Source organism: Eumetopias jubatus, unplaced genomic scaffold (assembly GCF_037043125.1).
Source record: "Eumetopias jubatus isolate StellerSeaLion01/CBP00866 unplaced genomic scaffold, mEumJub1_p1.0 scaffold_3, whole genome shotgun sequence".
Classification (NCBI taxonomy): Eukaryota; Metazoa; Chordata; class Mammalia; order Carnivora; family Otariidae; genus Eumetopias; species Eumetopias jubatus.
The window spans coordinates 124,893,419-124,913,621 of record NW_028274809.1 but is presented as its reverse complement, the minus strand read 5'-3'; the positions used below and the strand labels follow the sequence as shown (position 1 = coordinate 124,913,621).

At 41.7% G+C, this 20,203-nt stretch overlaps 1 protein-coding gene across 3 annotated transcripts in view; it reads right to left on the bottom strand.

Annotated features, from left to right (window-relative positions):
• FRY (FRY microtubule binding protein) overlaps positions 1-20,203 on the bottom strand; it is a 348,142-nt gene that overhangs the window by 253,524 nt on the left and 74,415 nt on the right. The window contains exon 1 of one of the 3 annotated variants that reach the window (XM_028104219.2): positions 11,076-11,923. The exons of the other annotated variants lie outside the window; for them this stretch is intronic. Coding sequence (XP_027960020.1) covers positions 11,076-11,145 — 70 coding nt within the window. The 5' untranslated portion in view covers positions 11,146-11,923. Of the gene's footprint in view, positions 1-11,075; positions 11,924-20,203 lie in introns of those variants that run through there. 3 annotated transcript variants of the gene reach the window in all.

The window sequence follows — 20,203 nt, the reverse complement described above, 5'->3', positions numbered from 1 at the left end:
GAAAATCACTGATCAGAATCCTACTCAATCATTTCTATTTCTTTTCTTTATTTAAGTGGAACAGTTGGCTAATTTCAAGAGACAATAATTTGAATTTCAACTCCTTTGCCCTTCTAGGAAAATGGCAATAAGCATTGAAGTGCATAACAAAATGATTAATAAGAGAAAGAAAAGAAGTTAAGTTAATGTTAAAATAGATTTTTGGATATCTAAAATGTAGAATTTGAGAGACAGAATTTTTTGGAGAGAATGAGAATGAGTTCTTAATCATAATTTCGACCTTTCTTAAAACTCCAGCATTTAACATTGTTAAAATTTTTTTTTCAGTTGACAATGGGCCAGGTTTTCAAACACATTCAAAATTGATATCTCAATTGGCAGAAGCTAGGATTAGCTTTCCCATAATGATAGGGACTGGGGGTTTGTTAGTACACGGAACACAAAAATCAGCAGGGATTTATTCTTACTTTCCTATTTTCTTGCAATTGTATTCGGTCAAAGAAAATAGAGAAGAGGTTGTCCTGTACTCTCAGGCTGGAAGAGAAGATGAGAACAGGACTCAGGGCCACCATCAAACCCTGAAGTAAAACAAAACACCCAGTGTGGCCCAACACAGGGCCTGGCTTCTCTCTAAACTCTCTACAGAAGCTAAAATACTCATTAGAAAAGTGTAAGTTTAATTTTGGGAAGCTAAAATAGTACAAGTGATAGTAGAGCTAAGACCATGCTGTCAGTCAATAGCAAGGCCTCATTTTTAGGGCAGATTCATTAAAAATGTAGTTTTCAAAAGCTGCAAATTGAGAAGCTGTGTTCCATTTTTTGAAGAAAAACCGCAATTTGTCTTCCACGTGGTATTCGAACTTGTAAATTTTAAACTAACTGCTTATAATTTGCGAAAGCCATAGGTGATCTATTCCCTTAGGGTAAATTTTTTAGTCGTAAAATTCTTTATAGCTTTCACTAGAGCTTTCTACTAATCACAGGCATAAAGTACAGGTGGATGGTGTAACAAACCAGTGTTTCAGACAGATTTTTAAATACTATCTTGCATCCTTATAACCTTGACTTCAACACGGCTTAACCAAAACATAATATCTATTAAAACCTAGGAGAGAATCCTTTGTATGATCATAGCTATAAAGCTTCCCGGATGTAACAATTTCTACAAGCACCATATCTCACTGCCGAAAGACATGCTTGTCTCCCGATCAAGAATGCCAGCACTTCAACTGGAGACAACCCTGTTCAAATTCACACAGTCACTTTACTGCCAAAAAAAACAAAACAAAACAAAACAAAAACAACAACAATAGAAAGAACCTGATAGGCTGTGTAGTATGACACCTATTTCTTATTCAGAATACTTAAAAGCAGACTAGTCCAAGAAACTGATCAAGCTTAGAAAGCCAGAGATCCAGTCTCTACTTATCAGTCAAGTTCAACAGTGTACAACTCAACCTCCTCCAGTTTGGCTTTAATGGCTTAGGAGAAATAACTGACACATATTGCGATGTTTACACAAACCTCATTTTCAGTGGAGGTATTCAAAACCCCTCACATTAAACAGGTAGCAACAGGTGTCACGTTTGTTCCTTTCACATAAGGAAGTGGGGAAAGGAGGCAATCAAGGTCACACACAGAAAAATAACAGAAAAACAGGGAAGAAAAACTTAATCTTATATTTAAACAACTGAAATATGTTATTGAGTTGACTCTTATGTAATACACCATTTTCTTGATTTGCCAGATTCTTCCTACATAAATATAACATTCGAATGGAATTCTACTAAAGTTTTGCCCTAGTTAATCTAATACCCTATCCTTTTCATGGCTGCCAAAATACATATTTACCTGTTTAAGTCTAAACTCAAAGAAGTCAGCCTACTGTCTCTTAAGCTCAGGCAAAAAAATTTTAAGGGAAATTTAATTGTATATTTCCATAATGTTGTGCTTGTGACATTAGCTGAGAAATTCTGAAAATTTCAAAGCTGTCTTTCACTGCTAAACTACTTTGCACTTTGCAATTGATTAAGAACAGCCGAGGCAGTCAGAGTTGTATATCAAATTAGAGTTGATAAAAGCTCTTAAAACAGACTTGAATGCCTTCTTGAAAAAGATTTCCACTCCCTTAAATGACATGACAACAAATTCTTACAGCAGCATAAAAAGTATTAGCTGAAATGTTATGGCTTTGGCTTAAATTTCCATCTGCAGCTCATCAAATGACTACACAGTAGAAAGGAATTAAACCCAAATCAGACTCATTAGAGAGTCTGATATGCTGGCAGAATATAAACTTCCACTGCTTTGCAGCTGGGGTTCTGGGTGACTAATATTTAAATGCTTGTGCTTGGATGTTCTGTGAGAAAGAAGAAAAGTGTAACCATAAAGGTGAGAGGTAGGATCGTGAACCTTACAGAAAGAGAATTCTCTCTCACACAAAACCTCCTCTTTAATCTCAATGTTCTGAAGAGAGGACCACTCAAATGAAGAATGACTTAGCTTTAAATTAGTCCCAGGTCAAAATTCTGATAAACATGGTAAGTCTTCTTCACAGTTTTCTAATGTAAAGAATGCCTATCTGAAACTCTTGCTGCCTCCAAGACTGACATTAGTCAAGTGTCCCAGGGTAAATAATTTACCTTTCCTCTTCTCCTTCAGCTATCCTGCTAGGAGGAATGTTCTTGTAGGAATTTGCCTGCAAACACCAGGTTTCCAACAGTTGTCAGATGCCATGAAAGTATAAATCCATAAAGTTAAACTAACAGAATCTACTGAACACACTCTCCCACATAAAATTCTCTAGGACATAGACTGTCTCTGGAATACCACTGGATCCTTTCCCCGGGATTCTTCTGCATTAATTATTTCTGAGTTCTGAAACTAACAAGGAAGGAAGGTCAGCTCTAAGATCCCTGATGGTAAGACCCAGGTCTGATTCAGTTATGAAACTCCCAAAGAAGTGTGTCTGGTGCACGGTGCTCAAAAGGAAGTCCTGCATAGTGTTTATCTTGCTTCTCTGACACTGTGGAGTCAGCAAGGTATTCTGGAGCAACAACCGAGAAAAGCTGACTCTAAGATAGTAAGTTTTTGAGTATAATCTAGTATTGAAAAGTAAGTAAAGATGTTCTTATGGAAAAAGCTATTCCTATTACTCCTTCAAGCCTGAGAGACACTTTTCAACTCAAAGGAGAGAACATTTTCTTACTCGTATAGCCAACGGTTCTAGAGTGGAGAAATATTTAAATGAATATGATGAAAGGAATCTATCAAATGACAGAGATTAGTAAGGAAAAAGATGAGATAAAGCTGTGTACTTTATTTTTCACAAATGCCATTCACCTTTTCAGGAAGTGATTGCCTGCTAAATCTTCTGCACTGGGTTGTGGGCAAATAGGGGGTGATTCTCAGAAGGTACACACTGGAGAAAATTAGACATGTTTTGAGTGTTTAAAAAAGATGACTAGGAAATGGTAGGGCACAAATACATCCAGAAAATCGTAATACATGTTTTTTATTCAAAAATTTTTTTTCATTTATTTATTAAATTTAAATTAAATTATAGGATGCCTGGGTGGCTCAGTTGGTTCAGTGTCTGCCTTCGGCTCAGGTCATGATCCCAGAGTCCTGGGATCAAGTCCCTCATTGGGTTCCTTGTTCAGCAGGGAGCCTGCTTCTCCCTCTGCCTGCCACTCCCCCTGCTTGTGCGCGCTCTCTCTGACAAATAAATAAAATCTTTTAAAAAGTAAACTGAAATTCAACTAATTAATATATAATACATAAGTTTTTTAAATGGACTCACCTCTGTGTATCTAAAGTATTAGATGCCAAGATATACTGCTTTTTTTTTTTTAAAGTCCTATTCAAAGGTAAAGACCCTGGGCTAAAATTATTATTTGTCCATTTGAATCTGATCTGAAACCTCACAAAATATACCTATTTGATGACATCTGGGTGTCTCATAGCTCAGAAGCTCAACTTTGGGGGAATTAAGCCTTATCATCCTGAACCAGGAACATTTAAGAGGAGGCTAGTTTATTCATAATCAATGCATCCCATTCATCAAATGAGGTAATGTTTTTAAAGGTGCTGAGCAAACCACAAAGCACTAAATAATTTTACGATTTAGTACAAGCAAAGAACCTGCACAAAAACCTTGTGTATGGGGCTGACAAGCCACAGAACAGCTCCAACTCAGGAAAATGTCATTTCTCAGCCCAAACTCACATCTGAGCCCAATCATTTTGAATATACCATGAAGCTTAGAAATCTAGAAGTTACTAATAAGATGATCGGGACATATGTAACCCATTCAATTCCTTGAACTGTACCCAGAAGTGAACTAATGAGTCATAGGTATTAAGATGTTTTGAAACAGATGTCTTTTAAATAAAGAGAATATTTCATGTTGTATCATCTGAATGTGCCACTGAAACATCTGAATGCTGGCAACTTTCTCAAATATCCTGGGCTGTTCCCAGATTGTAAAAGCATCCAGATCACCTCTCCTTCTTGCCCACTGCTGTTTGCCTATTTCAGCTCTTGTTGGCACCTTTACCTAGCAGCATGCAAAAGTAGGCAAAGAAGTTGAAATCAAATCATTTTGTGCTGCTAGCCTTATAGCAGGTTTTGTGGTGGACAAAACTGGTGCTATCAGGGAAAATGAGATCTCTGAATTATAGATTTCCATTAGTCCTGGAGATATTCTCCCTGTTCTCACTGCTAAAGATGATTAGGAGCTTGCTACCATTTCCTAAACAAATAGAACCTACCAGAGAAACCTCAGCATGGCAAGCAAATGACCATTCGGAAAGAAGTAAAGCTTATTTAGTATGTTTTTATTTACTAGAGCCATTTAAATCATATATTTATATATACTGTTAAAAAGCAGGAAAAAATCAACATGAAACACTCCTAACAAAAGAAGTGTAGCTTTTCACTATAATCTTTTATGCATGTGTTGTATGTTCAATCAAATGACCACAGTGAACAAACTGTATTATTTGTAATAACAATGGTGAAGACGTCAATACTTAGTCCTTTCAAACAGGCTGTGCTAAGGAGATGGTGGTCTCCAGCACTGGTTCTTGGGAGGAAGTGGGCGGAGGGAGAAAGATTATGAATAAACTAGCTTCCTCTTCATGTTCCTGGTTGAAGATGATAAGGCTTAATTCCCCCAAAGTTGAGGTACTGAGCTCTGAGATACCCAGATGGCATCAAATAGGTATATTCTGTGAGGTTTCAGATCAGATTCAAATGAACAAATAATGATTTTAATCTAGGGTCTTTACCTTTCAATAGGACTTTGCACAGAGGGTAGGAGGCTAGAGAGAGAAAGAGACAGAGCCTGTGCACTCTCACACACGCCCAAGCCTCAGGGTGCATAGGGAGGGAGGGGACAAAGGGTTGGCAGTGTCATCAGCCAACAAGAATGAAAAGTATCTTATAAATCCCTAAGATCCCCAATGTTCTTGACCCTTTGATTATCCTATGGGTGATTTTTTTTTTAAAGATTTTATTTATTTATTTGAGAGAGAGAATGAGATAGAGAGAGAGAGCACAAGAGGGGGGAGTCGGAGGGAGAAGCAGACTCCCTGCCGAGCAGGGAGCCTGATGCGGGACTCGATCCCGAGACTCCAGGATCATGACCTGAGCCGAAGGCAGTCGCTTAACCAACTGAGCCACCCAGGCTCCCCCTATGGGTGATTTTTAAAAATGTGATCATCAGGTGGATTGGAGGAAAGTTTTATGGTGCTTACTAGCATCCTGACTTTGAGCAAATCATTTTCCCAACTCATTTTATTTTTCATCTGTAAAGTGTGGATAATAACATCACCTTGCAGGGTTATTGGAAAGAGTGAAGATAATAAACACAGTGGTCATATGGCCTCCTTTGCCCAGGGCAGTCCCAGTATAATTATTAACTTTCACTCTCAAAAGTGTCCCAGTTTGGACAAATAATGATGTGGTTGCCCTACATATAAATTACCAAGCGTAACATCTGACAGGGAGTGGGCCCTCAGTCAGTGTGACAGTTACTGTACTTCTAAAATTGTTCAAGCATATTAACAATGACAAAAAAAACAACACACAAAACAAACACACAAAACCCCCCCGCTCGTTATTGATCCTCATCACAAACCCAGAAGCAGGCTCTTTCTACTCAGAGTAGATGTTGATTTGGGGTTTCGTTTCTCATTAGGACTATAAACTACTTGGGCAGAGGTGACCACGACCTGAGCGACAGCACGTCTGATCAGACATCTGAGTGACAGGAACGCAGAAGTAACTCCCTCCCCAACGCCTGGAAGGTGCTCGGTGCTTCCTACGGTTTCAGGGCACTGAGGGAAGCTCTTCTGCTCTGCAGCTGTACTCCTCTGCTGGATTCAGGCAACTTGGTTAACTTTAGTTTTCTACTTCTTCACCTCAGGTTCACAAAGAGGTGAAAACTAACACCTTGAGGTTTCTCTTAAGCCTTTCTTGTAGGGTCTTTGAGCTACACTGATGACATAAACAGGGTAAGTCCTGCTCCGCACTCAGTCAATGGTGTTTCCCATCCCCATGTGCATGTGATCTCTCTCTGTCCCCAGAGTTAACCCGACACTAACCAGCATTTTCTTTTTTTCTTTCTTTCTTTTTTTTTTTTCTTTCTTTCTTTCTTTCTTTCTTTCTTTCTTTCTTTCTTTCTTTCTTTCTTTCTTTCTTTCTTTCTTTCTCTTTCTTTCTTTCTTTCTTTCTTTCTTTCTTTCTTTCTTTCTTTCTTTCTCTTTCTTTTCTTTCTTTCTTTTTAAGATTTTATTTCTTTGAGAGAGAACAAAAGCAAGAGAAATCACGAGGGAGAGGGAGAAGCTGACTTCCCACTGAGCAGGGAGCCCCATATGGGGCTCGATCCCAGGACCCTGAGATCATGACCGGAGTTGAAGTCAAGATACTTAACCGACTGAGCCACCCAGGCACCCCCACTAACCAGCACTTCTATGTTGGACAGGAATATTGTCCTTCATCACCACAACTTAGCTCACTACGATATATCTGAAAAATGCCACAGCCAATTCTCTCGAGTGATGCAAGTTTTTCTAGAGCAACATTAGACATTTCCCAATGTACAGAAGCCCTTCCAAAACAGGCAAAGGGCTTGCTCAGTTCCCCAGACTAGTTTGTCAATGGAATTCTTGTTACTCGAAAAGAGTTAAGAAGTTTGCCTTGATGGGGTGGCAAGATATGACAAATGTAAGAAAGATGCAGACTGCCCTGGGAAGATCAAGACATTGAAGAAGTTTGGAATGTACCTTTGTTCATTGGGCCCTGTTCGTTTGGACACTAGGAGGTAGACAGAAACACAAGGAATGCCAGATGGGTGGGAGAGCCCACATACTCCCTCTATATACATCACTAAAAAGTGCATACATCACTAAAAAGCACGCCTTCCTTTCCTCTGAAATAGCTTGGAACAATCTGCTCTCAACTTGGTAGCAGAGCTGAAAGGCTAAGAGGACTTCCTGCCACTGAGGCCGTAGCCAGGCCATCTTGAGTGCTGCTGGGAGGTATTTACTTAGGGGAGGTGGGAATATTCTAATAGTAGCTGAGGTAGAAAAGGGAGGAATGTTGAAAAGTAAATCTAGAAAGTAAATCTAAGGAAGCAACTATTTTTGGCATATTCACACAGCTCCCTTCTCTAAGGGTGTAGCAAGTGTTGACTACTCATAGAATATTCCACAAGTGATGTCAGGGGTCTGACTCTGATTTTAAGTGGGTTTAGAAGCGAGGGGAGCGTTGGAATACATTCATATTATTTTAACATTTATTGAGTGTTTACGATGAGCTAGATATTGTTCTTAGCGCTTTAATTCTTAAATACCTCATTTACTCCTGTGGAGTATCCATTCTTTTTGCTTCCATTTCACAGATGAGAAAAATGAAGCAGAGAGGAGTTAATTAACTGTCGAAGGCCACACAGGTGCAGGCGATAGAGACCTGAACCAAGCCTATCTTGTCCTTCGACTTGTGTGTTCTAGCTGAGGGTGCGCCAGATCAGGGGGCCCATGTGTGTACAGGCAGGAGTGAGAGCAGAAGAGGGGTGAGCAAATTAAATCCAGCTGGAGCGGAAGAACAATCGGGGAGAGAGGCTGGATGGGGAGCTCAAAAAGGGTCCTGAATGGCAGTCACAGACTCAGGGGCGAGAGAGAGTTGTGGTGGGGGTCTTTGAAATGCAGGCAGAAGCCTCTCCAGAAGCCCCCCTTGGCGTCAGGGGGACCTTCAGGAGACCACCGGAACATTCCAGGTTAAGCTGAGAAAGGCCCATGGAGGCTTTGCCTGTGAACACCACAGGGAGCAGCTGTGAGAATCACTGAATGGCTGTGGAAAAGCCTGGATATGACTGGGGAAGGAGCCACAGGACTTAATAGCGGGGGAGGTCCGAGGGGCTAAGGAAAGCCTCCGCAGTGAGGTCTACAAAGGACGTTTTATTTCCAGACATCAAGGCCATTTTAATTCCCAACTCCATTAAAATGAAAGGGCAGCCTGACAGAGTGGGCATGCCAGTGAAGAAGAGTGTCAAAATGAACAGTGAATAAAAAGCTAACACATCTCACCAAGGCAGCGACTGATTTAATTGACTTGTTAATTCTTCAGAGGAGACATATACATGAAATTACATTTCCCCCACAATGTGCCCTTTAAAAAAAATGAATGGAAACCTTAACGGACATGCTCATGGAATCATCCCTCCTTTTACTACCACCTTGCAAAGCAGTCAGCCATAGTTACACCGCTTGTTTTATTGCTTTTTAATTGTTGTACTTTTATAAATAAGCACCACTATGTAATTAGGAGCTGGCTTCTCCACTCAGGTATATGGGCAGGCATCCTGACCTCTCAAACCTGCTGCTGGCCAATGAGGAGCTGCTTGCTCCGTGATGCAGCCTCTCAGCCCCGTTACACTGAGTAGGTCAAAGCCCTCAGGCTACTGTTTTCTACGCTAGACAATCTCCTTTCTCTCTTTGCTACTGAAAATATGTAAAACCGAGAGCAAAGCTAGGTTATAAGCAGGTTAGTGTTGCAACAAGCTTAAAGAAGACTAAGCATAAAGTATATTTCCTCTTCCTCTTTCAAGAAAGGACTGAAGAGCATTCTGACTTCCAAAGGAACGCTAAAGAGAATCATCAAGTTCATGCTTCTGTAATGAAGAAATTAAGAGAGGGCAGGTATGGTGTCTCATTCACCTTTGCAGCCCCCCAGCCTGGCGTAGTAGGTGTTGAATAAATATTCGCTGAATGAATTTAAAGAATTCAACATTGTGTCCCAGATACTCTCAAAGTAGATATGAACAGTCATTTTGAACCATTTCCTGATGTGAGAGAGCGAGTGTGTGTGTGTGTGTGTGTGTGTGTGTGCGTGTGTGTGTGTGTTGGGGGGCAGGGTGCGCTAGGAAAGGTGGAGAGAATATATATACACTTTGTCTAGAGTAATTTGAAAATTGACAAGGGGAGAAAGATTTTAAAAGAAATCCCACTGGCCTCAGTATTGTCACACATAATTTTCTATCTAATGAGACAATGACAAAAATTGATAGGAGAAAATCATCTGGCCTTCGTGTACTCAAAATGATGATTCAAAACCACATACCGATGTCAAACTCAGAGTAAGTCTTTCCAGTTATTGGAAAACTGCTCCATTAAGAACTGTGTGTGTCAAATCCTTTTCATTAATCAAAGGGTGGATAGACAAAGGAAGGTTCATCCTGGAGTGTGAAGTATCACACAAATAATGGATCCAAGATAAATGAATTACGACTAGAACAAATAAAGGAATGCTATTTGGGTGACAGTAGGACTCCCAAATGGCTTCCCACTTGTAGAAAAACAGCCTCAGACAAGCCCCATCGTGTATACAGTGGTGCAAAATGACCTGGGAAAAAATGGTTTCTTTGGATATAATTTACAGATGCATATCCCTGAATACCTTAAGGCTGAAGGTACTTTGGCTCTTTTCTTAAAGCAATTATGGCACGGGTTCTCCTGCCCAGGTTCTGTTTACATAAGAACAATCTTGGCCACAGGTCATCTGGGTAGGAGATAATTAATCTCCAGCACTTTGAGCACAGGTAGGTTAATTAGCCATGCATGTAATACGGCACCAGAATTTTTCTTGGAAAAATTGTTTTGAATTTCAAACAATTAAGGATCTGTAATACCTGCTGGTCTTTTATCCAGAGCAAGCACAAAGGCTGTTGGAGAAATAGAGAAGACTTTGTTTTTAAACTATTCAGAAGACACAAGGCATCACTGATCACCTGAAGGCCTCGTTTTAATTGGATTGCAGATCCATGATGCCTGAGAGGTTGTCTTTTGGAAATATGTTATTGCTAAAATCTTTAAGTAGGTCAGTAATGGAACTTCAGAAGCCATAACATTCTGATATCCTAATAAATGATCAGGGTCAGAACCTTACTTTGTTTATATTTCAGCAAAGCATGTTGTCGGTTTGGACTATAACACATCAGGATTTTTACAAATCCAAATATTAAATAGCATTCTGAACACCATCCACACGGACAAGGGAGAGAGAAATAAACCTGCAAATGTCTCTATATACAAAAGAGATGAGTCTTAGGTTTTAGACTATTAAGTACTTTTTTTCCTCCAGACAATACCCTAATAAAACAATTACGAAGTACTCTGAAACCCTGCCACACCCCTTCGATTAAACCACACTTCACAAAATACTTAGATAAAGCCTGATCAAATAAACATTAAGGCAGAAAATGCAGCCTAGAATGCCCCATCCTGCACTCTGCCCCAGTCTGAAGGGCCATCTCCCTTGAAAATTTAATCACACAAAATCTACTGTGATTCCACTGCAGCCTTTGCACTTCAGGAAAGCTACTTCAGTCTCTGACATTTTGATTTTCACAGCAGACCGAACCGAAAAGAAAAAAAACAAAAAAACAAAAAAACAACTTCCTTGGCTCACAGGCTTATGCCTCCAGTTGAGATTTGATTTCTCGAACCTTAGGCAACATCCAGCAAATAAACAAACAAACAAACAAACAAACAAGGTTATTTTCTATTACTCACTATTACTCCAGGATTTCAGTAAATATTTGATACTGATCTCAAAGAAGCCGGAATCCTGCTGGCTGGCCATGTCGGCGGTTATACAAAGAGGCTCCCGGGACCGGACTGGGAGCCGCCGGAGGAGCAGGTACCGGGCGTGGAGATGTGCCTGTCACAGGTTAGTGATGTCAGCGGCGAAGAGGAAGGCTCTGCGGATCTACCTCCGGCACGGGCAGGGAGTCCTCATTTAAAGGACACCGAGGAGCGGGAGAGAGATGCTCGGCCACTCCTCCTTCTCCTCCTCCTCGTCGGGGTCCAGGACTTGCTTCTTATTTGCTGGGTGCTGATCTGCCCGCGGCCCTCAGAGGCGGCGGCGGCGGCCACTGCTTTCATTTCTGGTCTGCCATAACCAGAGTGGCGCGCTGCCGGCCGCCCACATGCTCTGCTCCAGCCAGGTACGCTACCGAGGAAGTCCCCACCTGAACTGTGATCCGTTTTCCCCTGGGAGGGACGGTTTCTTGGCTGGCCTCCCTGACACGGTGCAGACAGCTCAGCCCACACAGCTCTCCGCAGGGCTGAGCGATGGGCTGGGAGCGCCGCCCCCTGCCCCTGCCCACGGGCCCAACCTGAGCCGCCACTCAGCCCCGGACTCAGCCGGCAGAGGCGGAGGCGGAGGAGCAGGAATTTCCCAGCTTCTGTGGCTCCTTGCTCTTCAGAAATGCTTCCCGGGAGCAGCCCGCGTGAGCACTGGCTGCTACTTCCCCTTGTGTCTGTCCCTGAGATATACACAACTGCATCGCGCTGCAGCAGGCAAAGCGGCACCCCTGGATCTGGTTGCAGTGACGTTTTTTTAAAAGCCCCATCTGTCAGCCTTGTTGCAGTAGGAAAGCTGGGCTTTTTCTTCCCCTTCTTTCACGGGCACAGTGGAAGCTGCACTTGGTGCTCCCCCCCCCCCGCCCCAACGCTTCCAGACAGGCTTGCCGTTTTGAGATGCACTCCACCCCGAAACGTGTGCGTCGGAAGGGGATGCTCAGTCGGCTTGTTTACAGAAATGTCAGGCTCCGCAACGGATCTGTTTCTCAAACCTATCATTTCTAAGGTTCACCGAGCCCACGGTAGCTTATTTATTTGTATTAAAAGAAATGAGAAGCAAAGGCATTAGATTCCTTGCTGTACAATGGCTTTTTAGTTCATGAAATCTTGCTATCAGGTGTCCTGATTTCGGTTAGCTGTATTTCATGTTATCATATAGCTTGACTAGGGGATTAAATAAGAGCATTCTAATTTTGACAGGCTGCCTTTTGGTAGGTGGGATTTGGCCAACCGTCCCGCAAACCACCGAATACTTCTCCCCTTTCCAGTACATTTCTGATTAATATTTTCCAAAGGAATGAATAAAGCCATATTAATGATTATTGAACATGAAAAATGTTGGGCAACTCCCCTCAAAACACACAAATGGGACTTTTTAGACTAACAGTTCTTTTGAGAAATTGAAAGAGTGCAATATACTTTTAAGATGAAAAAAGATGAAGAATTTTTAAAAAATTTAGCACCACAGAGAACCAGTACTATGTCCTGAAATGCCCCAAGACACCATCAATATAAGCTTTGCAAGCTCCTTACACTTACACAAAAGGCAAACCCTGAGCTACCAAGATTTCCAGCTCCACTCACAGAGCTTCATTCCCGTGAAGTCACTTATCAGATGGACTTTTCTCTTTTTCTTTTTAAGATTTTATTTATTTGAGAGAGAGAGAGAGTACATGAGCCACAAGCAGAGCAAGAAGCAGGCTCCCCACTGAACAGGGAGCCCGACATGGGGCTCAATCCCAGGACCCTGGGATTATGACCTGAGTCAAAGGCAGAGGCCTACCTAACTGAGCCACCTAGGCGCCCCGGACTTCTTTTTCATGTACACGCATTCTAGAGTTGATAAGCTAATTTTGTTTTGTCACCTGTACTTTGAATGTATGGATTCCAAGTGAAACAGGACCCAAAGGTTTTACCTCAAAACAGCGATCACATACGAAAACAAAAACTAATATCCATACCCACCTTTCTGAGGCCTCTACATGGCAATGAATGAACAGGGAGGCTGCAAGGCACCTCGGAGTTAATGAGCACAAAGTCTCTCAAGACAGGCCCCAGATTCCTACCTGACTCCAGACCTTACTAGCTAGGAGAACTGGGGCAAGCTATTAATCTCACTAAACCTCAGTTTCCTCACCTGGGAAATGGGGTTAATAGTGGTGCCGAGCTCATTCAGTTGTTGGAGAGATTAGATGACATTATGAGTAAAATGCTCAGCACAGTGTCTTGCATATAATAAACAATTAAGTTTAGCGATATTGATATTTATGATGAAACCTTAGGGACACCAGAATCAAACTTTGGAAGTTAAACACGTTTGTACCACTGGTATGACTTAGAAGATATATCACTTTTGAACCCCAATGGTAACAATTTGGGGCTAGCAAGTTGGAGACATTTCAAAATCTGCAGTAAGCAAGCACGCTTTTATATATTGTTACTCAAGCATACAGAGATTCTCTTGGTCCACCTTATAAAAGGGATTTTTAGCTGGCTCTTCAAAGTTTTCAATCCTACTGTAAACATATTAATTGGCTGAGAATGCCACTCATATATATTTCAAGAGGGAATGATCATAAAATTTTAAATGCTATTGAGAAAAGAATGTTTTTAATGGCATCTCATTTTCCCTGTGAAGAGCGAATCAGTAAGAGCCCAGTTTCTGTCCGTTAGAACCTGAAATCTTGCTCATGTGTGCTTTTTTTCCTCATTTGAGTACCTTTAAAGAGAGCATATATTGTAAAAGAACAGAAAAGGACTTTTGTTTTGTTGAAAGGCCTACAAATCAAATAGAATGACACCTGCTGCAAGCTGGGATAAAACATTTATCCTTTTGTCTCCTCTCTGGCAGGGGCAGGGACACTTATAAAAAAAAAAAAATGTAGTCAGAAAAGGCACCTGGACAGAGGGACCTAAAATACAAAATAAAATCTGAATTTGTCCCTGGCTTGTTATGAGACTTCAGATGTCATTTAAGAGGAACGAGGGACCTTTCCTTAATGATCTTAGGAGACCATATAATGAATCTTTAAGCAAGGGATTAGGCATAGATTTTTTTTTAAAGATTTTATTTATTTATTTGAGAGAGAGAATGAGAGATAGAGAGCACGAGAGGGAAGAGGGTCAGAGAGAGAAGCAGACTCCCCGCTGAGCAAGGAGCCCGACATGGGACTCGATCCCGGGACTCCAGGATCATGACCTGAGCCGAAGGCAGTCGCTTAACCAACTGAGCCACCCAGGCGCCCTAGGCATAGATTTTGGAGGCTCAGAGAAAAGTAGCAGTAATACAGGAAAGCTGCAAGTTGTCAGGAAGTGGTATCCAAGAGTGGAAAAAAGTCAGAAAATAACCTGAGACATCATAATTAGTAATACTATCTACATTTATTCAACACTAATACTGTGTTTAAAAATATCTATTTTATCATATTTAATCTTTCCCCCAACCTAAGAAGTACTATTAATAGCCCCATTTCATAGATGAGAAAATGGAGGCTTAAAGAGGCATAGAATAAGGTCAAGGTCATAGAGCTGACAAAATTTAAGTCTAGCAAATTTTAGAACGGAGTCATTTACTCCTTTCTCTCTCTCTCTCTCTTTCTTTCTTTCTTCCTTTTAATAACAAGCAAGGCAAGAATCATGGTTATCAACCTTCTTATCCAAAATTCAGGAAGAGATGCTAAGACCCTTGTTATCACTACATAATAGGAGTGCTTCAGGCCCCAATGGTTGTCCAGGACTGCTTACTGCCCTCCTGGTGGGCTCTAGCCTGGGGAAGGAATTGTTCCCTGGGGCTTTGCCCCACCCTGAAGGAACCTAGAGAAGAATGCTGTTATTTTTCATATCAATTTGATTCGTTGTACAGGTTGTGGTCCGTATAAGGATGCCGGACCCGGGGTAGGGTTGGGGCAAGTGAGGATGGCAAGCTCGTCTGAACTCTACTCTCCAAGCTGTAAAGGGATTGGAAATGGGCTGTGTCCACCCTGGTGTGTGCCACACATCTGCCCAATACTCAATCCACAGGAAGGGGTGCCTAATTGTGATCCATATAGCAAATGGACTGGTGGTGGCCTGGGGTGGTACAGTAGGAACGCTAAGAAAACAGAGCATTTCAAGAAGGCAGAGGCCAACTGGTCACCCATGTCCCAGCCTGCTGAGTGGCAGGGTGGGATGAAGGTGGTAAAGGATGCATGGACTGTATATTATAATCTGTGGCATTTAGCCATCATGCTAAATGTTCCCACTCTCTATTCTCTCCCTCCAGAAGAGCCACGTGTCTCTCAGTTGTGTATCTGCCACAGCCCCTAGCACACATTAAGTTCTCATGCAAAAAAACACATAGAGGGAGTCACTGAATGAACAGATGTGTCCGCATGCCTACCGCTATCTGTTGCCTGTGGAAAAAAAATGTACAACTGAAGTGCAACCGGTTTGTATTTTAATTCATATTGAATTTTTCTTTCCTAGCATTTCTGACAATTTTTTTGAGACGAAAATGTGTGGTGTTCAAAAAAATGTGAAAACAAAGCTAGGCAAACAATCTGGATGCTTGCCAACATCAAGAGGCTTCTCCTAATGATTTTAAAGAGTGTGATTGAGTTGATTGGGTTAGGGTTGGAATCCGCCCCCTTTCCCTGCGGATGGCTGCACGTGGGCGCACACGTGTAATTACTGTCAGAGTGACATGTACATTCATGCATAGAATGTATTAGGCAGAAGAGAAATGTTTTCCTAGCATCCTGAGGAAACAAAGGAAAATCACTTCTTGTAAGAAAGAACAGCTTTATTAATTTTTGCTCAGTTTAAAATTCCCCAAAAAGCATTAAATATATCCTATTCCTACAATTACCTATTGTTGCTTAATAAGAACAGTTCCAAGTCAAATTAAGCATCACCTGAGATCAATGGTGACAATTATGGAGAAGGCTTTGATTCTCTTTATGCAGGATGAAGTCCTTTAGAGATAAAGCAACAATATCAATCAAAAACTTTTTTGATATATTTTAGGTGCATAATTTTGGGCTGATCTAACTTGTGCTAAAAACACAGTAGAGGAAAAAAATATGAAGTGATGCCACATCATGTTCATCTCGTAAACAGAAAACTCAATAATCATTCCCTTAAAAAATCCAACCCACATACACACATCTTCACAAAAATAGATCCTGCAAATTTTGAAAACGCTTATTCCATTACTATTCAGTACAAATACTTTTTTTTCCAAAGGAACTGAAATACATTAAAATGTTCTGAATGCCCCAGAACCTCATTAAAGCACAGCTTGTTGTTGCCCAGATTCAGATGTAAACAAGGAAAATCGTATCTCTTAAAATGGTTTTCATTAAAGATTAGCAGCAGAACCCATTTTTCTTCTCCACTCACCTCCTCTGCCAAGGAGTTTTATAAGGGACTGTGAGCCCTGACAAAGGAATCAAATGTCAGTCTACCTCATGGGAAGGCCATGAAGGATCTGAGCAGTGAAAGGCATCCGATGGCTGCAGGGAGCAGGGTCAAGTTTGAAGTCCATCCCCCTTGCTGCTCTGTGTGGGGAAGTCCCCCTCCATAAGCTCATAGTCACCCAGGGTGTGTTACAAGTTTAGCGTAGGGTAGGGGAATTCACATTAACCAAGCACTTGAGGTTGAGACGCTGCTAGGCTGTATTTCAGAGGACCTGTATGGACGCGCACTAGCAAAGGGCCACATCTGCTGGGCACCTGCAAGGCACATCTCAAAAAGTGGTGCCGACGCATCATTAGAATGAATTGGGACTCGGGTGTCTGTTAACTGTGGTCTCTACCCCTAGCATCTTCATAATGGGTGAAATGAAAATTGGGCCTCTCTCCCAACACTTCCCACTAATGTTCCTAATATTTGCTCTTGAATGGGGACTTCCAGAGCAAATTCTCCACGGATATTAATTAGAAGGGACACACTATATTATGCCAGAACCAAGGCCCGGCTCTCCCGCATAGGAGCTCTGTTGCTTGGCCGCTGAACACCTCCCAGCCTCAGTTTCTTTATCTGTAAAATAGTGTTTATCTCACGGTCTATTACGAGGATTAAATGAGCACATAGCCAGATGACAACTGTTTTTTATTTATTTATTTATTTATTTGACAGAGAGAGACACAGTGAGAGAGGGAACACAAGCAGGGGGAGTGGGAGAGGGAGAAGCAGGCTTCCCGCTGAGCAGGGAGCCTGATGCGGGGCTCGATCCCAGGACCCCGGGATCATGACCTGAGCTGAAGGCAGTCGCTTAACCAACTGAGCCACCCAGGCGCCCCAGATGACAACTGTTAAGTAGCAGATCTAGAGCTAGCAAAAAACTCAGAATACCCAGCACAAAATACCCGCTTAACTCCAAAGTCAGGTTAGGGAAAGAGGGCGGGGGGGGGGGGGGAGGCGGGGAGAAAGAGAGAGAGAGAGAGAGAGAGAGACTCTGCTCATCACAGAGGTTTCCATCCCTACCCTCCACTGGCTGCCAGGGTAAGGCCAAAGTTTTGCCAAAGTAAAGAAAGCCTGCACTTGTGCACATACAAAAAAATATTATTTAATATTTTAGTGCTTCCAACTTTCAGTGTCCAGGGTAAAGCCAAGTAGAGGTTCTGGTGAGCTTAGTATAGGCTCAATATCTACCTAATTTACTCTTCTCATTGACCTCTCAAGGTAGTGCCTACATATTTGAATATTAAGCTCGAGCTCACCAGGAGATGTAATTCATACATATTTTGTACGTACAAATATAAAGATTTGACCTCAATTTCTGCAAGGCACAGGAGTAGTTAATACTGTATTTATAGACTGTATGTGAAGAGAAAATATGGGTTTCTTCTGCCTTTTATCGTGGAAGCACACAACTGGGCTGATAACTTTACTACCCTATTTTCAAAGAGCACCAACAACCAGAGAAATTATTTACACTGAGATACAAACAGATCCAATATCATGAGCTGCAATAGGAGCCAACAATTAATACATGATTATAAAATATTAAGTTCTTTCTGAAGAAATAAAAATATGGCATTTGCTTTGCATGTCATTATTTACCAAAAATGCACAGATTGATAATAGGATTAAAAAAACAATTATATTAATCACTCTTCCCAAACACTGGTTGCCCTTGAAAGGAGAACTAAGAAAATAGTTTTTCCCTATAAAAATGATAATTAAACAAGCAAAAAAAGGTGCATTCTCATAGTTGCATTTAAGTGTTTTGGCTATGGCAAGACATTTCCATTATTAAGTGATTAAAACTTAAGTACCTAATTTTAGGGCTAGAACTAATATTCCCACTAAAGTTCCTAATTTCATACACAAAAGTAAATATTAGATTTTAAGTCATAAGAGGCAGATCAACTTTTCCTCAAAGGTACCATTTAATGTATATAATTATTGAAATCTAGAATTTTAGAGTCAATGAAATTGGGAAAAATTGGAAAATTTGATTAGTTTTTTTATATCTTTGCTACTTAAACTTTACACATACTAACCATTTTTCTCTTTTAGGTGTGATCACATGTTTGCAGTTATCTACCAACAAAGTCTTGACTGGGAGTCAAGAAACTCTTTCTCCTACTCCTTACTCTGACCCTGATATGATGACCTTGGACAAGTTACTTTCTACTAAACGAGGAAAGCTGCTGCTTATCACCAGATGGGCTCATCTCGTAGGTTTGATTTTCCATAGTATTGGGAGGAGCCCTGGCACGGGGAAAGAACACTGCATAACAAATTATTTGATGTCAGTCTTTGGCATTTGTTATTTGAATCTTTTGGCAACAGATTCACCTTCTCAATTCTGTTCTGATAAAGCTAGGATCTTTAGGATCTAGGATCCTTTTGTATCCCATATAAAGCACGCGAGGGCTGATGAGGAGCAGCCATGGACACAGGACCAAAAAATAATTGGGAAGTAGAAAGAGATAAGTCAAAGTGAAAATGATTGAGTTGTCTTCTGTGAAGGTAATAAGGCAGGATCAAAGGGCTTCGTCTGGTTTAGAGGAAAACTGATGCACAGTCTATAACTGGCCAACGCCTGGAAACCAGGGATACACCATAGCTGAAAAGCAGCTCATTGTCCCTGAGATGAAGAGTTGAGCTAAGGAATTACAGATACATAGAAGAGCCCTTCAGGTGTAACAAATGTTCTAAAAAGAAGTGTCTACCTCACTGAGCATTACCGATTCAACCTTCACAGTGACCATCTGTCCACGGAGCTGCCTTTAGAGGAGTCTGACAACAGTGACGTGGAGAAACATGTGCATCGCCTTCTCTACCCCCAAGCACAGATCAATGTGGGAGAAAAGGTCACTCTGAAGGCCCAAGTAAATCCTGGAGGATAGAGACAGTCTTGCTAGGCATGTTTTTAGAAAGGGTGGGGAAATCACCACCCTATTTTGACCAGACAGGCAGAGCTTTGTGTAGGTGGGTGGAGCTGCTAGAAACCATCTGAATGATGGGAGGGAGCAGCTTAACAGGCTGATGGGGAGAGCAGTTCCAACTGCCCTGCTCAGCTAAGAAGCCAGAGAAAGAATAATGAGCTTTGCAGACGGTCAGGGTGGGTGGGGTCACTTTGAGCAGCCCAGGGAAAGAGAGGTGGAGGGTCAGGATTCCAATCTCCACCATGTCAGTTGTGGAGAGAGCCAAGCTCGGGTCAAGCCCTCACTCCACCAGGTACTGGCCTCAGTGATCCACTCCTGTGGGCAAGCTATTCCCTTTTCATTTATAGGAGACAGGTGATACTGTACCATCTGCTAGCTACAGAAGCTTGTTTCAGGATCTCAGAGGAGATCCTGTAGATGGAAGGGCTTTGTATCCACAGGGTGCCCATGTTAGGGTGCTCAGGGCTCCAGGAGGCTAAGGATCACACAAAAGGGCAGGAGGCCCCCTGTCAGCTCTTCCCTCTTCCAGAAACACATCATCACCTTCCAGCCATTGTGGACTTTAGCTTTTGGATTAGGGACATACCACGGTTCTCCTGCTATTTAAGTGGCCATTTGTAAACTCCAGGAATGTGCTGGTGGTTTGCTTGCGCCTTATCCAAATGCCACTTAGGTCTC